The following is a 17,494-nucleotide window of genomic DNA, read 5'->3' as shown; positions in this document are numbered from 1 at the left end:
TCTTCTAGGAGTTCCTCAACAACATATTATGTAATCTTCTATATGTCTCCGTGGTGATTTACCTGGATGACATCCTGGTATTTTGTTTTGAATACTCATCGAGAACAGGTCCGCAAAGTTTTGCCGGACAAATCTATTTCTGAGCAGACTCACTCGACCCTTCCTGAGATATGTGATCTCTAAGGCTGGGTTCACACGAGCACATTAACGGACGTATTTCGGCCGGAAGTCCCAGACCGAACTCAATGCAGGGAGCCGGGCTCCTAGCATCATAGTTATGTACGATGCTAGGAGTCCCTGCCTCTCCGTGGAACTACTGTCCCGTACTGAAAACATGATTACAGTACGGGACAGTTGTCCAGCAGCGAGGCAGGGACTCCTAGCATCGTACATAACTATGATGCTAGGAGCCCGGCTCCCTGTACTGTGTTCGGTCCGGGACTTCCGGCAGAAATACGTCCGTCCATTACGGATGTTAATGTGCTTGTGTGAATCCAGCCTAACAAAGGTTTTCAGATGGATCCTGATGAGCTCTCTGCGGTACTTAAGTAGCCTCAAACTCCAAACCTATTTTTATTGTCAATTGATCCCTCATTACCACACACGTAAGAACGGGAGTTAATGCAAAACACTAGAATCCTGAGGCCAAAGCTGCCTCTTTGGAGTTGAAGCACGTCTTTTCCTCCATCGACCTGACTGCACTAAGCCTTTATTCTTGGAGGTGGATGCTTCATCTATTGGACTGTGGGCAGTTCTCTCGCAGAAAGGGACTAACAGACAGACTTTGTCTTATGTGTTTTTTGTTTTTTTGTTCGGCTGAAAAAATTACTGCATCAGCGACCGTGAAATACTGGCTATCAAACTGGCCTTCGAGGAGTGGAAACACGTGCTGGAGGGAGCTCGTCATCCTCTGACTATCTACACGGACCTCGTCAATTTGCTTTACTTTCAGTCTACACACCAGTTAAATTCCCGCCAGACTCGCTGGTCACTATTCTTTTCCAGGTTTGACTTCTACCTCCATTATCGCCCAGCGAACATTAATGTGGAGGCAGATGGCTTATCATGATCTTTTGAACCTAGAGATCAGACTACGAAACCCTGTGGGGAGGCAGCGTCATACATAACTATGATGCTAGGAGCCCGGCTCCCTCAACTGTGTTCGGTCCGGGAAATCTGTCCGACATGCGGTCTGTATGTCACAGACCGAACACGGTCGTGTGCATGGAGCCTTAAAGTAAAGAAACCCCTTCTATGTTGGTGTAGAAAACCTCCTTTCCTATAGACGTAGAGAATGCCCCATTTTTATAGTTACAGTCCTAGGTATAAGTAGATCATGACAGATCTCTGTATCGATTGACCCTTGTAATATTAAAACAGTTATCTGGTCACCCCTCAACCGTTTTTTTGTTTTTTTCCATAAACCCAATTTTGCTAATCTTTTTGAATACTGCATTTCACTCATTCCATTTATTACTTTTGTTGTCCGCATTTGAACCCGCGCAAGCTCTATTATGTCTTTCTTGTACACTGGCATCCTAAACTGTACACACATGTTCCAGATGCGGTCTTGCTAGTGATTTGTAAACTAATTAGAATTATGTTCTTTATGCACCCCATGATCTTATTTACCTTTGCAGCAGCTGCCTGACGCTCGTTGCTACAGTTAGTCTATGGACACTTTGACATGGGAAAAATGATTTTTATATAGGTTAGTGGTTACCTGTAGTTAAAAAAAAAAAAAGTTGCACTAAGTTTCAGGCTGCAATCTTTATTCCTTCCTTCTTCAGACCCCTGAAATTCGGTTTGCAAGTGGCTCCTAGTTTCAGACTTTTCTCCTGTGGAGGTTTCCCTCCCAGTAATACATGCTGGATGTGAGGTCTGATCTGCCATGTACAACCACCTCCCCCTCCCTGCTTATTCAGATGAACGTTGACTACGTCCGTGTGACGGCCGTGAAAACAACGGCCGTCACACGGACACATGTATTTCAATGGGGCCGTACACATGGCCATTGTTTCAATGGACTGCGTGAAGGGTTAGTTGAAAAATAGAACATGTCCTATTTTCTTCCGTTTTCACGGATCCCTCCATAGACTCAAGTCTATGGGGATCCGTGAAAACAGAACCCGCACGGGGGCAATGCGGATCAGAGTTTCCCCACGTTGGTCTGAATAAGCCCCAACACTGAGAGTGGGGAAGAGCAGTGTGCTATCGGATTTATGTCAGAATGTGCAGAACACCATCTAGGTAAATAGTTCGATTCTACAGCAGCAAAATGGTAGGACATTTTTATGAAGACTATTTAGAAAGTTGCTTATTTTTTAATTTATTACGCCGCATGAATAATTTCTTAGCAAAGGTGTACATAACCTTTAAGTGTACTGTTGACTATTATTTCTGTCCTTTTCTAAGACCGTTTTGCCCAGTGTTTTTCATTTCGTGTGTAATAGTGCCTTGCATTTTCCCTTCCTATGTGCATAACCTTACATGTATCAGTGTTAAAGCTCGTTTGCCAGTTTTCTGCCCAAGCCTCCAACTTCTCCAGACCCATTTGTAACATAATACTGCCCTCCTTTGTGTTAATTACTGTACAGAGTTCAGGATCATCTGCAGAAACTGATGTTTTACTGTGCAATCCCTCTACAAGGTCATTAATAAATATATTAAACGGCATAGGGCCCAATACTGCCCCTTGTGGTACCCCACTAGTACTGGTGACCCAATCTGAGTATGTGCCGTTAATAACGACCCTGTTTTCTATCACTCCGCCTGTTACTTTGCCACTTACTCGCTCTTTCCCCCAGTCCCAGCATTCTCATTTTATGTGCTAAATTTTTATACGGCACAGTATCAAATTCTTTGGAAAAATCGAAATATATTACATCCAGGTTCTTACCCCAGTCCAGTCTATAACTTTCTTCCTCATAGATGCTGGTCAGATTAGTTGCGCAGGGCCGATCCGTCATAAATCCATACTGATATGAAGTTCTACGTTTTATTTTCATTGTTACTGTAGGATAGCGTCTTAGAAAACCAACACAAAAAAATAACAGCTGAACAATACTTCATATTAATACAGTATTTACAATAGTTTGTTTATAGAAGGCTAAAAAGAACAATGTTTGGTCTGCATTTTCAACGTGACGGGTTCCCTTTAACTGCATTTTCCCAATCTACAGGCAGCATGTTATAAAGCAGGGGGAGCTGAGCAGATTGATATATATTTTTGTAGCAAAAGATTCAGTATAACGTAATATATTCATCTAAACCTCTGCTCTATCTGGGCTTAGGAGTCTAGTGGGTGGTCCTAATCACTGATTAACAGCTTTGTCTGTATTCATACTCTTACAGGGAAGGACCGCCCACTGGACTTCTACTGCTCACCTACTCATGCTGCCCACAGATTGGACTGCAGTTTCAGCGTGACAGGTTCCCTTTAAGTCTCAATCATTAGTGTGACCATGATAATAAAAGCCTTTTACAATTTCAAATGATTAAGGCAGTTATGTGTTTGTGTGTGTGTATGTGTGTGTATATGTATATATATATATATATATGTGTGTGTATATGTATGTGTGTGTGTATATATATATATATATATATATATATGTGTGTGTGTGTATATGTATGTGTGTGTGTGTATATGTATGTGTGTGTGTGTATATGTATATATGTGTGTGTATATGTATATATGTGTGTGTGTGTATATGTGTGTGTATATATATATATATATGTATGTATATTTATATATATATATATATATATATATATATGTCTGATATAAGTAAAGCAAATCATTTCTTATTTTATGTTTCATTGTAGGAATTCTAAGCATGCCAAATTTATCATTTGATTTTCAAGCTTTTCTTCACAATGCAGGTAAGTCATGACAAAATATTATCTACAGTATTTTTCTGGAAAACACTCCACTTTTTATAAAATTCTACAACACAGTATGCATTCTGCAGTAGATTCTTTTTGAGAACAACATCTATCGTCTAAAAAATTCATTCCAGAATCTTATCAGTAGACGCTAGCATTTTCTGAGGCCCTTTTTGTGCAGTCAGTTTGGTCGGTCCGCTTTCCATTTCATTATAAGGCTATGTTCACACAGCATATGTTCAGACTGAAAATACGAGGCTTATTTTAAGGGTCAGTTCACACGTTGCGTAAATGCAGTAGCAGCAAAGTGAATGAGGTCAAACAAATCTCATTCACACGCTGCGTAAATACTGAGCGGCAAAAAAGCCCAGAAATTGACCTGCGCTGCAGTATTTTATTCCACAGCATGACCATTGTATTTACTCTACTTATTTGTATCGGATTTTCACCATTGAATTCAATGGGGGGTAAATCCTGCAAAAAAAAAAAAGCAGTTGTTGCATTTTTTGCGGCGGGTTTGCAGTGATTCCGGCGCAAAAAAACGCAACTCAGGAAAAAATAGACTCATACTTACCCATAAGTCTTTGTTCCTCCCTCCAGTGCGGTTTCCTAGGATGATGTTTAATCCCATGGCCGCTGCAGTGGACTCCTGGGATGAAACGTCAAGTGCTGCAGTTTTCTGCAGCGGACATTCCAGCCGAAAAACTTCACCACAAGGCGGATACGCAATATGCATTTACACAGCGTATCCGCCCCGTGTGAACACAGCCTAAGGCTGGGTTTACACGAGCGTGTGAATTTTGCGCACGCAAAAAACGCGGCGTTTTGCGTGCGCAAAAGGCACTTAACAGCTTTGTGTGTCAGCACCGTATGATGCACGGCTGCGTGATTTTTGCGCAGCCGCCATCATTGACACTCCGTTTGAATGTTTGGAAACAGAAAAGCACGTGGTGCTTTTCTGTTTACATTCAGAGTTTGACAGCTGTTGCGCGAATCACGCTCGTCCCACGGAAGTGCTTCCGTGTGGCATGCGTGATTTTCACGCACCCATTGACTTCAATGGGTGCGTGATTGCGCGAGCAACGCAGAAATATAGGACATGTCATGAGTTTTACGCAAAATCACGGACTGTCTGCACTGCACCATAGACTTACATAGGCGCGTACAAAACGCGTGAAAATCCTGGCATTTTTGGAGCTGATTTTCAAAGGCGTTTTTTTTTATTAGGCCTAGTTCACACTAGGCCTAATTCTGCCTGGAAAAATTAGCTCCGCTTTTTTTTTTTTTTTTGCACCACACGTGTTTTTTGCTGCTTTTTTTTTTTTTTTAAGCATTTTTGTACCTCTTTTCAAAAAATGCGTCAAAACTTTGCAGTGTTTGTTTTCCGTCTCCCATTGATTTCAATGGTGTTTTTGTGGTGGAAAAAGCCTCAAGATAGGTAATTTTGCTTTCTTCTTCCTGCGTGCGACTTTTTCCGCCCCACATTGAAATCAACGAAAGGCGTTTTCTGACAATTTTTGGATCAAAAAACGCACCAAAAAAACTGTGTGAACATGTCCTTAAAGCGTATTTTGAGGTATAATTTTGAAGTGTCAATAGGAAATTGGAAAAATCAGCTTGTCAAACACTTTAAGAAGGGACATGTCGCTTTTTTACGAGGTGTCTTTTAATTCAGCAGGGTAAAAATACAACTCGTATGAACTACACAGAGTATTTTCCATTGAAATCAATGGGAAGCTGTTTACAGGCGTATTTCAAGGGTATTTCAGAGCATAATACGAGCGGTTTACACTTTGAAATGCGCCTTAAAATATACTGTGTTAACATGGACTAAGAGTCCACATGCATCAATAAAGATGAAAAAAAAAAAAGGTATGGATTTAAAACAAACAGGTTGATAGATGAATGTTTTTGTTGTCTGATGCTGCAATGACCAGTAAGACGGAAAAAAAATAGATCTTATTGCTATAATGCTTTAATAAAAAGCAAACAAACATAAAGGGCATCATTACTGGTGAACGAGGCCTTAACTGTTAGTGACCGCCAATACGCCTTTTAACGGCGGCCACTAACGGGCTTTATTCCGATGCAATAGCCTTTTTACGGCACTGCATCAGGATAAAGTAAACAGAGCAGAGAGCCGTCAAATCTCCCTGCTCTCGGCTGCCAGAGGTAACTGAGGGCGTCCCTGCTCGAACGGGTGAGATCGATATTAGTATCAATCTCACCCATTTAACCCCTCAGATGCGGTGCTCAATAGCGTGCACCGCATCTGAGTGGTTTTGGAGAGAGGGAGGGAGCTCCCTCTCATCCCACTGACACCCGGCGATAAGATCACCGAGTGTCTGTGTCTCCGATGGCAGCCGGGGGCCTAATAAAGGCTCCCAGTTCTGCCTGTGCGAATGCCTGCTAGGATATGCCAGAGGCATGACCTAGCAGATGCCTGTCCGTATTAAACGGACAGGCAGTAATACACTGCAATACAAAAGTATTGCAGTGTATTACAAAAGCGATCGGAGAATCGCATATTATAGTCCCCTAGTGGGACTACTAAAAAAGTAAAAAAAAGTTGAATAAAGTTAATAAAAACAAAATGTGAAAAAAAAAATTAAAAACCCACTTTTTCCCCTTACAAACTGCTTTACTATTAAAAAAAACCAAAAAAAAAACATCACACATATTTGGTATCGCCGCGTCCGTGACGACCCCGACTATAAAGCTATTACATTATTTAACCCGCACGGTGAACGGCGTAAAAAATGAAACAAAAAAACTATGTAAAAGTTGCTGTTTTCTATGAATCCTGACTTAAAAAAACAATTTGATAAAAGGTGATCAAAAAGTCGCATCTACTCCAAAATGGTACCAATAAAAACTACAAGTCTTCCCGCAAAAAAAAAGCCCTCATACAACCGCATCGGCGGAATAATAAAAACGTTGTGGCTCTTCAAATATGGAGACACAAAAACAAATAATTTCGAAAAAAAAAAAGTGTTTTTACTGAGTAAAAGTAGTAAAACATACAAAATCTACACAAATTTGGTATCGTTGCAATCGTAACAACCCACTGAATAAAGTTATTGTGTTATTTATACCACACGGTAAATGGCGTAGATTTAGGGCACAAAAAAGTGTGGCAAATTTTATTTTCTATTCCCCCCCCAAGAAAAAGGTAATAAAAGTTAATCAATAAATTATATGTACCTCAAAATGGTGCTATTAAAAAATACAACTTATCCCGCAAAAAACAAGACCTTATACAGCTATGTCGACGCAAAAATAAAAAAGTTATAGCTCTTGGAATGCGACGATGGAAAAACGTAAAAAATACCTTTGTCATTTAGGGCTTAACCCCTTAGCGCACCAGGACGCACTGCATACGTCCTGCATTGAAGTGCTTTAAGGCACAGGGACGTACCGGCACGTTCTGGCTAAAAACTGTCACTCTGTCAAAGGACAAGGTGGCAGAACTGTGCCGTCAACTGTTTATGACAGTTGATCGACACAGTAAGACGGCAGGGGACCTTTCACAGCGGTCTCCTGCCGGCGATCGCTCTGATTGGTCATTCTGATTTGACTGACCAATCACAGCTCCATGACGTGTGTATGTGATGGCGCTGGCTCAGAAGCTGAGCCAGCGCTATCACCGCCGGGAATCAGCTGTCCGACGCCCCTCTGCAACGGCCAGGACCGGAGCTAGGCTCCGATCCGGCCGATTAACCCCTTTGATGCATCGATCAACGTAATCGATGCATCGAAGTGTCTTGTAGCCTGTCGGCAGTCATGATGGTTGCCACGGGCGCGGGTGTCAGCTGTTTGTCACAGCTGACATCGTGCCCTAAAGGCCAGGACCGGCGCAAGGCTCCGATCCGGCCGATTAACCCCTTAGATGTAGCCATCGCTTCGCCTTAGATCGTACCCTATGGTTGCTAATGACAACCATCGGCACCCGCGGGTGTTCCGATGGTTGCTATGGCAACCATAACCTAACAATCGCTTCCTAGTACGGAAGCCTATTAGGCCCCGCCGGGAGGCAAAGCCTAATAGGCTTGCTGTCAGTGAATAGCTGACAGTTCTAATACACTGCACTATGTAGGTAGTGCAGTGTATTAGAATAGCGATCAGGGCTTCATGCCTTCAAGTTCCCTAGTGGGACAAAAAAAAAAGTTAAAACAAGTTAATAAAAATGTTGTAAAAAAGTAAAAAAAAATAAGTCATGTTAAAAAACAGCCTTTTTTCCTATAATAAGTCTTTTATTATAGGAAAAAACATAAAAAAAAGTACACATATGTGGTATTCCCGCGTCCGTAACGACCCAAACTATAAAAATATCATGCTATTTTACCCGTACGGTGAACACCGTAAAAATTTTTAATAAAAAACTATTCCAGAATCGCTGTTTGTTAGTCACTACCCCTCGCAAAACAGAATAAAAAAAGGGATCTAAAAGTTGCATGTACCCCAAAATTATACCATTAAAAAACGCAGCCCGTCGCAAAATACAAGCCCTCCCACAGCTTTTTTGACGGAAAAATAAAAAAGTTATCGCTCTCAGAATATGGAGACACCAAAAATAAATTATTTGAAACAAAAGTGATTTTATCGTACAGACGCTTCAAAGCATAAGAAAAACTATATACATCTGGTATCACCGTAATTGTACCGACCCGCAGAATAACGTAAAATTGTCATTCATAGCGCATGGCGAACGCCGTAAAAAAATAAATAATAAAAAACATCAGAATTGCAAGTTTTTGGTCACCTTGCTTGCCAAAAAAATGAAATACAAAGTGATCAAAAAATCGCATGTACCCCAAAATGGTACCAATGAAATCTACAGATTGTCCCGCAACAAATAATCCCTCACACAGCTCCGGTGGAGAAAAAATAAAGACGTTTTGGCTCTCAGAATATGGCGATGCAAAAAGTGCAAAGTGTCCAAAAGCGGATAAGATCGGGCGCCATTTATCAGTGTGACACCGGCCACACATCTGTGGATAATTATTTATTTACCCCATTATTATACTCTCTTATTATACCCCTGATGTTCTCCGCACAGATTACATATGCCCCCGCATCATAACTGAAGTACCAGCAAAACCCCAAACAAAACAACTAGCGAGCAAAATCCACGCTCCAAAAGCCAAATGGTGCGCCCTGCAGCATGCCCAAACAGCAGTGTACGTCCACATATATGGCATCGCTATACCCGGGAGAACCCGCTTATCAGTTTGAGGTATTTGTCTTCAGTGGCTCGAACTGGGCACAAAATATTGTGCACTAAAATGGCACATACTTGTGGAAATTTGCAATTTTCACTTTGCACCATCCACTGAGCATTCATTTCTAATAGAAAAAAAAAAAACCTGTGTGGTCAAAATGCCTTGAGGGGTGCAGTTTCCAAAATGGGGGTCACTACTTGGGGGTTTGTTTTACTATTTGACCTCAGAGCCCTGCCATTGTGGGCTAATGCTGCGAAAATCACCAAAATAGGTCTCACATGCGCCTTTCACTCCTAAGCCCTGTCATATGTCCAGGCAAATGATAAATGCCTTGAGGGGTGTAGTTTACAAAATGGGGTCACTTCTCATGGTTTTACACTCTACTCTGGTACCTAAGAACGCTCTGCAAATGCGACATGGCGCCCGTACACCAGTCCAGCAAAATCTGTGCTCTAAAAGCCCAAATGGCACTCCTTCCATTTTGAGCTCTGCCATGTGCCCAAACAGCAGTTTAGGGCCACACATGGGGTATTGCCGTACTCGGGAGAAATTGGGTAACAAATTATGTGTTGTTTTTTCTCCTATTACCCCTTGTGGGAAAAAAAATTGGGTGCAAAACTACATATTTTTGGGGAAATTGTTTTTTTTTCATTTTCACTGCCTCATTCTAATACAATCTATGAAACACCGGTGGGATCAAAATGCTCAGTACACTCCTAGATGATTACCCTGAGGGGTAAAGTTTCCAAAATGGAGTCACTTCTCAGGGGTTTCTACTGTACGGGTACCTCAGGGGCTCTGCAAATGCGACATGGCGCCCAAAAAACAATCAACCAAAATCTACATGCCAAGTAGCACTCCTGCCATTCTGAGCCCTGCGGTGTATCCAAGCAACAATTTATAACCACATATGGGGTATTGCCGTACTCGGGAGAAATTGCTTTACAATTGTTGGGGCATTTTATCTCCTTTATTCCTTGTGAAAATGAAAACAATTCAACATTTTAGTGGAAAGAATGTAGATTTTCATTTTCACTGCATAATCCCAATAATTCAGCAAAAAAACTGTGGGGTCAAAATGCTCACTATACCGCTAGATAAATTCCACGAGGGGTATAGTTTCCCAAATGGGGTCACTTTTGCCGGGTTTGCACTATTTTGGCCCCTCAGTGGCTTTGCAAATGTGACATGGGGCCGCAAACCATTCCAGCAAAACTTGAGCTCCAAAAGTCAAATGGCGCTCCGTCCTTTCTAACTTCCGCCATGTGTCCAAACAGCAGTTTATTACCACACATGGGGTATTGCTGTGCTCAGAAGAGTTTGCTTTACAAATATTGGGGTGTTTTTTCTCCTTTATCTGTTGTAAAAATGAAAAAATCTGAGCTAAAACGACATTTTATTAGAAAAAATTTAGATTTTCAATTTCACGGCATAATTCCCATAAATTCAGCAAAAACCGTGTAGGGTCAAAATGCACACTATACCCCTAGAAAAATTCCTTTAGGGGTGTAGTTTCCAAAATGGGGTCACTTTTGGGGAGTTTCCACTGTTATGGTCCCTCCAGGGCTTTGCAAACACGACATGGCACAGAAAACCATTCCAGCAAAATCTGCGCGCCAAAATCCAAATGGCCCTCGTTCCCTTCTGAGCCCTGCCGTGGGTCCAAACAGCAGTTTATTACCACATATGGGGTATTGCCGTAATCGGGAGACATTGCTTTACAAATGTTGGGGTGCTTTTTCTCCTTTATTCCTTGTAAAAACTAAAACATCGTATGATTTTCATTTTCACAGACCAGTTCCAATAAATTTAGCAAAAAACCTGTGGGCTAAAAATGCTAACTATACCTCTTCAAAAATTCCTTGAGGGGTGTAGTTTCCAAAATGGGGTCACTTTTGGGGGGTTTCCACTGTTTTGGCACACAAGACCTTTTCAAACCTGACATGGTGCCTAAAATATATTCTAATAAAATAGAGCCCCCAAAATCCACCAGGTGCTCCTTTGCTTCTGAGGCCGGTATTTCAGTCCATTACCACACTAGGGCCACATGTGGGATATTTCTAAAAATTGCAGAATCTGGGCAATAAATATTGAGTTGCATTTCTCTGGTAAAACCTTCTGTGTTACAGAAAAAACTGTATTACAAATGAATTTCGTAAAAAAAAAATTGAAATTTGTAAATTTCACCTCTACTTTGCTTTATTTCCTGTGAAATGCCTAAAGGGTTAAAATAATTTCTGAATGTGGTTTTGAATACTTTGAGGGGTGCAGTTTTTAAAATGGGGTGTTTTATAGGGGGTTTCTAATATATAAGGCCCTCAAAGCCACTTCAGAACTGAACTGGTCCCTGAAAAAATAGCCTTTTGAAATTTTCTTGAAAATGCGAGGAATTGCAGCTAAAGTTCTAAGCCTTGTGAGGTCATAGAAAAATAAAAGCACGTTCAAAAAACGATGCAAACATAAAGTAGACATATGGGAAATGTTAACTAGTAAATATTTTGTGTGGTATTACGATCTGTTTTACAAGCAGATACATTACAATTTAGAAAAATGCTGATTTTTGCAAATTTTCTCTAAATGTTGGTGTTTTTTACAAATAAATATTGAATTTAACGCCAAAATTTTTTCAGTATCATAAAGTACAACATGTCACGAGAAAACAATCTCAGAATCGCTTGGATAGGCAAAAGCATTCTGAAGTTATTACCACATAAAGTGACACATGTCAGATTTGCAAAAATCGGCTGTGTCCACAAGGCCAAAATAGGCTGTGTCCTTAAGGGGTTAAAGAGGCTCTGTCACCAGATTCTCAAATCTTTATCGCCTATTGCATGTGATCGGCGCTGCAATGTAGATAACAGTAACGTTTTCTTTTTTGAAAAACGTTCATTTTTGGCCAAGTTATGAGCTATTTTATATGAACTTTGAAATGGACAACTGGGCGTGTTTTTTTTTCGTATGTCCAACTGGGCTTGTATTGTGTTTTTAACTGGTCGTGTTTACTTGTTTTACTAACTGGGCATTGTGAATAGAAGTGTATGATGCTGACGAATCAGTGACCAATCAGCATCATGCAGTCTTCTCCATTCATTTACACAGCAGCATCACGTTCTTACTAGAACGATGTGCAGCCACATACACAAGTGTCCTGATAATGAATACACATGACCTCCAGCCTGGACGTCATGTGTATTCAGAATCCTGACACTTCTGAATCTTTTCTGTGAGATTCCAGCAAGCCACGCGTAATCTCGCGAGATTACAAGGTAAACGAGATTTTGTTTCCCTTGCTGGAAATCTCACAGAAAAGATTCAGATGCTGCTGTGTAAATGAATGGAGAGGAGTGCATGATGCTGATTGGTCACTGATTTGTCAGCATCATACAGTTCTATTCACAACGCCCAGTTAGTAAAACAAGTATACACGCCCAGTTAAAAACACAATACACGCCCAGTTGGACATAACGAAAAAAAACACGCCCAGTTGTCCATTTCAAAGCTCATTTGCATATATATATATATATATATATATATATATATATATATATATATATAAAATAGCTCATAACTTGGCCAAAAATGAACGTTTTAGAAAAAAAAAAAAAAAAACGTTACTGTTATCTACATTGCAGCGCCGATCACATGCAATAGGAGATAGGGATTTGAGAATCTGGTGACAGAGCCTCTTTAAGCTGCCAATACACTGACAATAGCTGTTAGAATGTTCATTTGGCCAACAGCTACTCCTCCCGACTCTGCCATACACATGCATGCTCAGCTCGGCCTACTGGCAGCTCCTTTTGCTCCCTCGGGAACAAAGAATTTCGGGGGAAGAAGGATCAGGTATGTTTGATTTTAACGTGCCAGATCCGATCTTTTCCAAAACCACGTCCGTCAGGGAAGAGTCGGGACACATCACCAGGTTCAGCCGACTTTGGGCACCTCACACGTATCTACTACTGACACTGAAGGCCTCCCTTCAGAGGAGAAGAATGGACAAATGGGGAAAGTGTTACACCATGCCAAGACATTTGTCTTTAGATGAATCCTGTAAACTTCGTGTCTGCCAAAACACAAGCTTTCTAGAAGGACTGAAGATGTTAGTTTCTCTGTCTGCCATGCTAGTGTTCCAACGATGTATAACAAATGAAGCAAATGGGCTCATCACATTTGTAAGTACATGTCATTATTCAGTACCTACTTTACAACATCCAACATCGGGCTATGACATCCGGCATAAATCACAGCCTATGATATTACAGCTTTGTAAGAGCCATTGAGGCAGAAATTGTGTTCCCTGCGGCTGGCTTGCATTAACGTCTTCTTTACTGTAACTGATCCAAGTTCCGTGTCCATGCAAAAAAAAAAGACAAATTTGAATAAATAGCTCTTTGGCATCTGTCACCTCGGCTATTGAAGAAGCTTTGTTTGAGAAGAAAAGAGGACAGGCACGCATTACATGTGTATTGTCTGGGAAAATCGCTTCCAAAAGAAAACGAAGCTCTCTTGGTTTATGCAGGCGGGATTCTGCCCAGAACGACACCAATCGACGATATAACAAGCCGTTCGGCGCTCACTATCAGCCCTTTTTACACGGGCCGATGCTTCATGTATGGGGGGAATCATCATTAATACCATCGTTTGGTCCCCATCAGTTTGCAACATAGTCAGCAGCACATCTCCTGTCTACACAATGCGATGTGCTGCCGACAACGAAGATTTTACAGGCTGCGTAGACTATGGTCATCCTACGAACGAGCACTTGCTCATTTTGTCAGCTTATTGCTTATGGTGACAACACTCGTTCAGATAATTATTGGCCTGTGTGTCTTTTACGGTTTATTTTTTCTTAAAAAAAACTTCATAGGCTACTCCCTTTTTCTCAAAACTTGCCATTTTTGTAAAATTCCATTGCTCTGTTACCCTATAGTCTGGAAATCTTACTGGTTTGTTTCCAATTTCGTCTCAAACTAAGTTTTAAGTTGAAATTGCCTTGTTGTTAAGAGTAAAATTCCTAAGTCTGTTGGGAAATTATTTTTTTATGAGTGGGGTTTTATGAGATTAGAAAAAAAAGAATCGACTTTTTCCCCCCAGAAACAGCGCCACTCGTGTCACTTGTTTGTGTCTGGTACTGCAGCTCAGCCCCATTTACTTCCCACAGATAAACAAGTTGTACATAACTTTTAGCTGTAGTCCCTAATAATGTTTCTGTGCAGGTTTGTTAAAACTTAAACTTCGGATCACCTGTAGCTATGGTCCCCAAGATCCACTCTATAACGTAGCATGTAATAATATTGTCCTGTGGATGGACAATTTCAGTTTTGCTTAAAATACTATCCTCAAGGTTCATCGAATTCAGGTTACCATAGAGCCCTATAGTAATCTAAGGTTTGGGTCAGTGGAACCGCAGGTGTTCCAAGTATTATGGCCGTAGTACCGGCAGCCGCCTGTCGAACTCAGATTTTCTTTTGTGCACTCTGTCAGTAAAGGGTGAGCTGTTTCGTTTTGCATTTTTAAGCTCTTTTCTTTTTATTGTTTTTTCAATAACAGGAACTGAAGAGATAATGGATTTGTCAGATGCAATTCTAAAAGGCTCTAAACTGCGTTGCGGCTCATAAATCTCTAAATGTTTTATCATACTTTACTCCAGCTGTTCAGTAGAAGGGCCCCGGGCTGCCCACGTATCAGCAATGTTAACATTTCTATCAGTATCCATAGCACCCAAGATGTCGGCGGTCACATTCAGCGCACGCGCAGATACAGGAGATTCTGCTGTCTGCACATGCGCTGAATGTAGTTACTGTTCAGCGCCTGCGCAAAAGAGGGTGCGGCCAGGGACTATAAAAAAAGCTGTCAAATCTATACATAACATCTTGCCGCCATCTTGGATGCTTTGCATACCCATATATGAACAGCCAGGGCCTTCTGCTGGGTAGCTGGGGTAAAGTATGAGAAGATTCACAAGTTTATGTGCCACAACAATTCAGTTTAGGGCCTTTTAATAAATATATTTTAAAAATGGCCGACCCTTTTAAATTGCTTAATATGGGCAATGAACCACAGTGCAGTTACCCTTTTCTTGCACTGGGGTCTAGGTATTTTTTCATAGTAACTTTTTTTTTTATTATTGGTAGTCTATTATTTTATATCTTCAACTAATCTATTCAAGTTTAAACCTTTAAGAATATTATAAATATGTCAGAACAGATTATTTTATTGGACTCATGGCTGGTTTCTTTTTTATATTGTTTTTTTTCTGGAGTTCCATTAATAGAACATCTTGAATTTGCTGATAGAACCACTGCATTGTGTATTTGACCACTCAATCCAATCCATTTTTGCTGTCATTCTCCATAATGGCTGCTCTTAATTTCGCTGCAACACATAAGTCATTACAATCATTTATTTCATTTTTTTATATTTTTTTTCCCAGTGTGATAATTTGCTAGCTAAAAAACGCTATTCATCTCCCGTCATTTTGAAGTGCTGGCCTCTTGCCTTCTAATAAAGAATAAATGTTTGCTCACTGACGTTCCTTGTGCAAGCAATGGCTTTGGTACTTCTGCTGATTGCTGCAGTACACAGGCATTTTAATCTTACAGTTGCCAAGCGGGCATGAATACATTGCATGAATATCCTGGCAGGATGGAGATATAACAAAATAGTCAGGACCTTCTATATAGGAGTGTGGCAAATTAAAGTGTGCACATTCTTTATTTGTGCATTTATTTTTAATCTCAGATCAAAGGCATCTAAATTGTAAGCACATTGCTTTGATCGTACACCTGTTTTTTCTTTGAAGTACTTCCATTTTAAAGGAATACTAAACCTACAAATGCACAAAAATATCCCTGCAATGGCTTATCTAATATCCTCTTTCGTTTGATCCTATTTATCTCATATTACAATTAACCCCTTAAGGACGCAGCCTTGTTTTGGCCTTAAGGCTCAGAGCCCATTTTTCAAATCTGACATATTTCACTTTATGTGGTAATAACGTCGGAATGCTTAAACCTACCCAAGCGATTCTGAGATTGTTTTCTCGTGACACATTGGGCTTCATGTTCGTGGTAAAATTTGGTCGATATATTCAGTGTTTATTGGTGAAAAATTGCAAAATTTAGAGAAAATTTTGAAAAAATTGCATTTTTCAGAATTTAAATGCATCTGCTTGTAAAACAGACGGTTATACCACCCAAAATAGTCACTAGTTCACATTTCCCATATGTCTACTTTAGATTGGCATCGTTTTTTGAACATTCTTTTATTTTTCTTGGACGTTACAAGGCATAGAACATAAACAGCAATTTCTCATATTTTTAAGAAAATTTCAAAAGCCTTTTTTTTAAGGTACTTCTTCAGTTCTGAAGTGGCTTTGAGGGGCCTATGTATTATAAACCCTGATAAAACACCCCATTTTAAAAACTAGACCCCTCAAAGTATTCAAAACAGCATTTAGAAAGTTTTTTAACCCTTCAGGCATTTCACAGGAATTAAAGCAAAGTGGAGGAGAAATTTGCAAATTTCATTTTTCTTGCTGAATTTCAATTTTATTCATTTTTTTTCCTGTAACACAGAAGGTTTTACCAGAGAAACACTACTAAATATGTATTGTCCAGATTCTGCAGTTTTTATAAATGTCCCACATGTGGCCCTACTGCGCTCGTGGACTAAAACACAAGCCCTAGAAGCAAAGAAGCACCTAGTGCATTTTGAGTTCTCTTTTTTATTAGAATATATTTTAGGCAGCATGCCAGGTTTGAAGAGGTGTTGAGGTGTCAAAACAGTAGGAATCCCCCAATAGTGACCCCATTTTGGAAACTACACCCCTCAAGGAATTCATTTAGGGTTGTTGTTACCATTTTGACTGCACAGTTTTTTCACAGCACGTATTTGAATTGGGCACTGAAATGAAAAAAATGTCATTTTCTCCAATAAAATGTCATTTGTGATCAAAATTTCTTATTTTCACAGGGAACAAAATACCCCATTTTGTTGCCCAATTTGTCCTTAGTGTGGCAATACCCCATTTGTGGTGATAAACTGCCGTTTGGGCCCATGGGAGGGCTCAGAAGGAAAGGAGCGCTATATGTTTGTTGGAGTCCAGATTTTGTTGGATTGGTTTTCGGGTGCCATGTCGCATTTGCAGAGCCTCAGAGGTATCAAAGCAATGGAAACCCACCAAAAGTGACCCCATTTTGGAAACTACACCCCTCAAGGAATTCATTTATGGTTGTTGTTAGCATTTTGAGCACACAGTTTTTTCACAGCACCTATTTCAATTGGGCTGTGACATTAAAAAAATGAATTTTTTTCCAATAAGATGTAATTTTTTAACAAAATTTCTTATTTTCACAGGGAACAAAATACTAAATTTTGTTGCCCAA

General features: G+C 40.3%; 1 protein-coding gene across 3 annotated transcripts in view; it reads left to right on the top strand.

The window, feature by feature from the left end:
- GLT1D1 (glycosyltransferase 1 domain containing 1) overlaps positions 1–17,494 on the top strand; it is a 115,766-nt gene that overhangs the window by 39,094 nt on the left and 59,178 nt on the right. The window contains exons 6-7 of one of the 3 annotated variants that reach the window (XM_075833402.1): positions 3,355–3,432; positions 3,826–3,882. The exons of 1 other annotated variant lie outside the window; for it this stretch is intronic. In XM_075833402.1, the coding sequence (XP_075689517.1) occupies positions 3,355–3,432; positions 3,826–3,882 (135 nt within the window). The remainder of the gene's footprint in view (positions 1–3,354; positions 3,433–3,825; positions 3,883–17,494) is intronic. One more of the 3 variants, XM_075833412.1, reaches the window with a different exon arrangement.

This window comes from Rhinoderma darwinii, chromosome 1 (assembly GCF_050947455.1).
Source record: "Rhinoderma darwinii isolate aRhiDar2 chromosome 1, aRhiDar2.hap1, whole genome shotgun sequence".
Classification (NCBI taxonomy): domain Eukaryota; kingdom Metazoa; phylum Chordata; class Amphibia; order Anura; family Rhinodermatidae; genus Rhinoderma; species Rhinoderma darwinii.
Note: the sequence above shows the minus strand (reverse complement) of the source record. Positions and strands in the feature narration are given on the sequence as shown.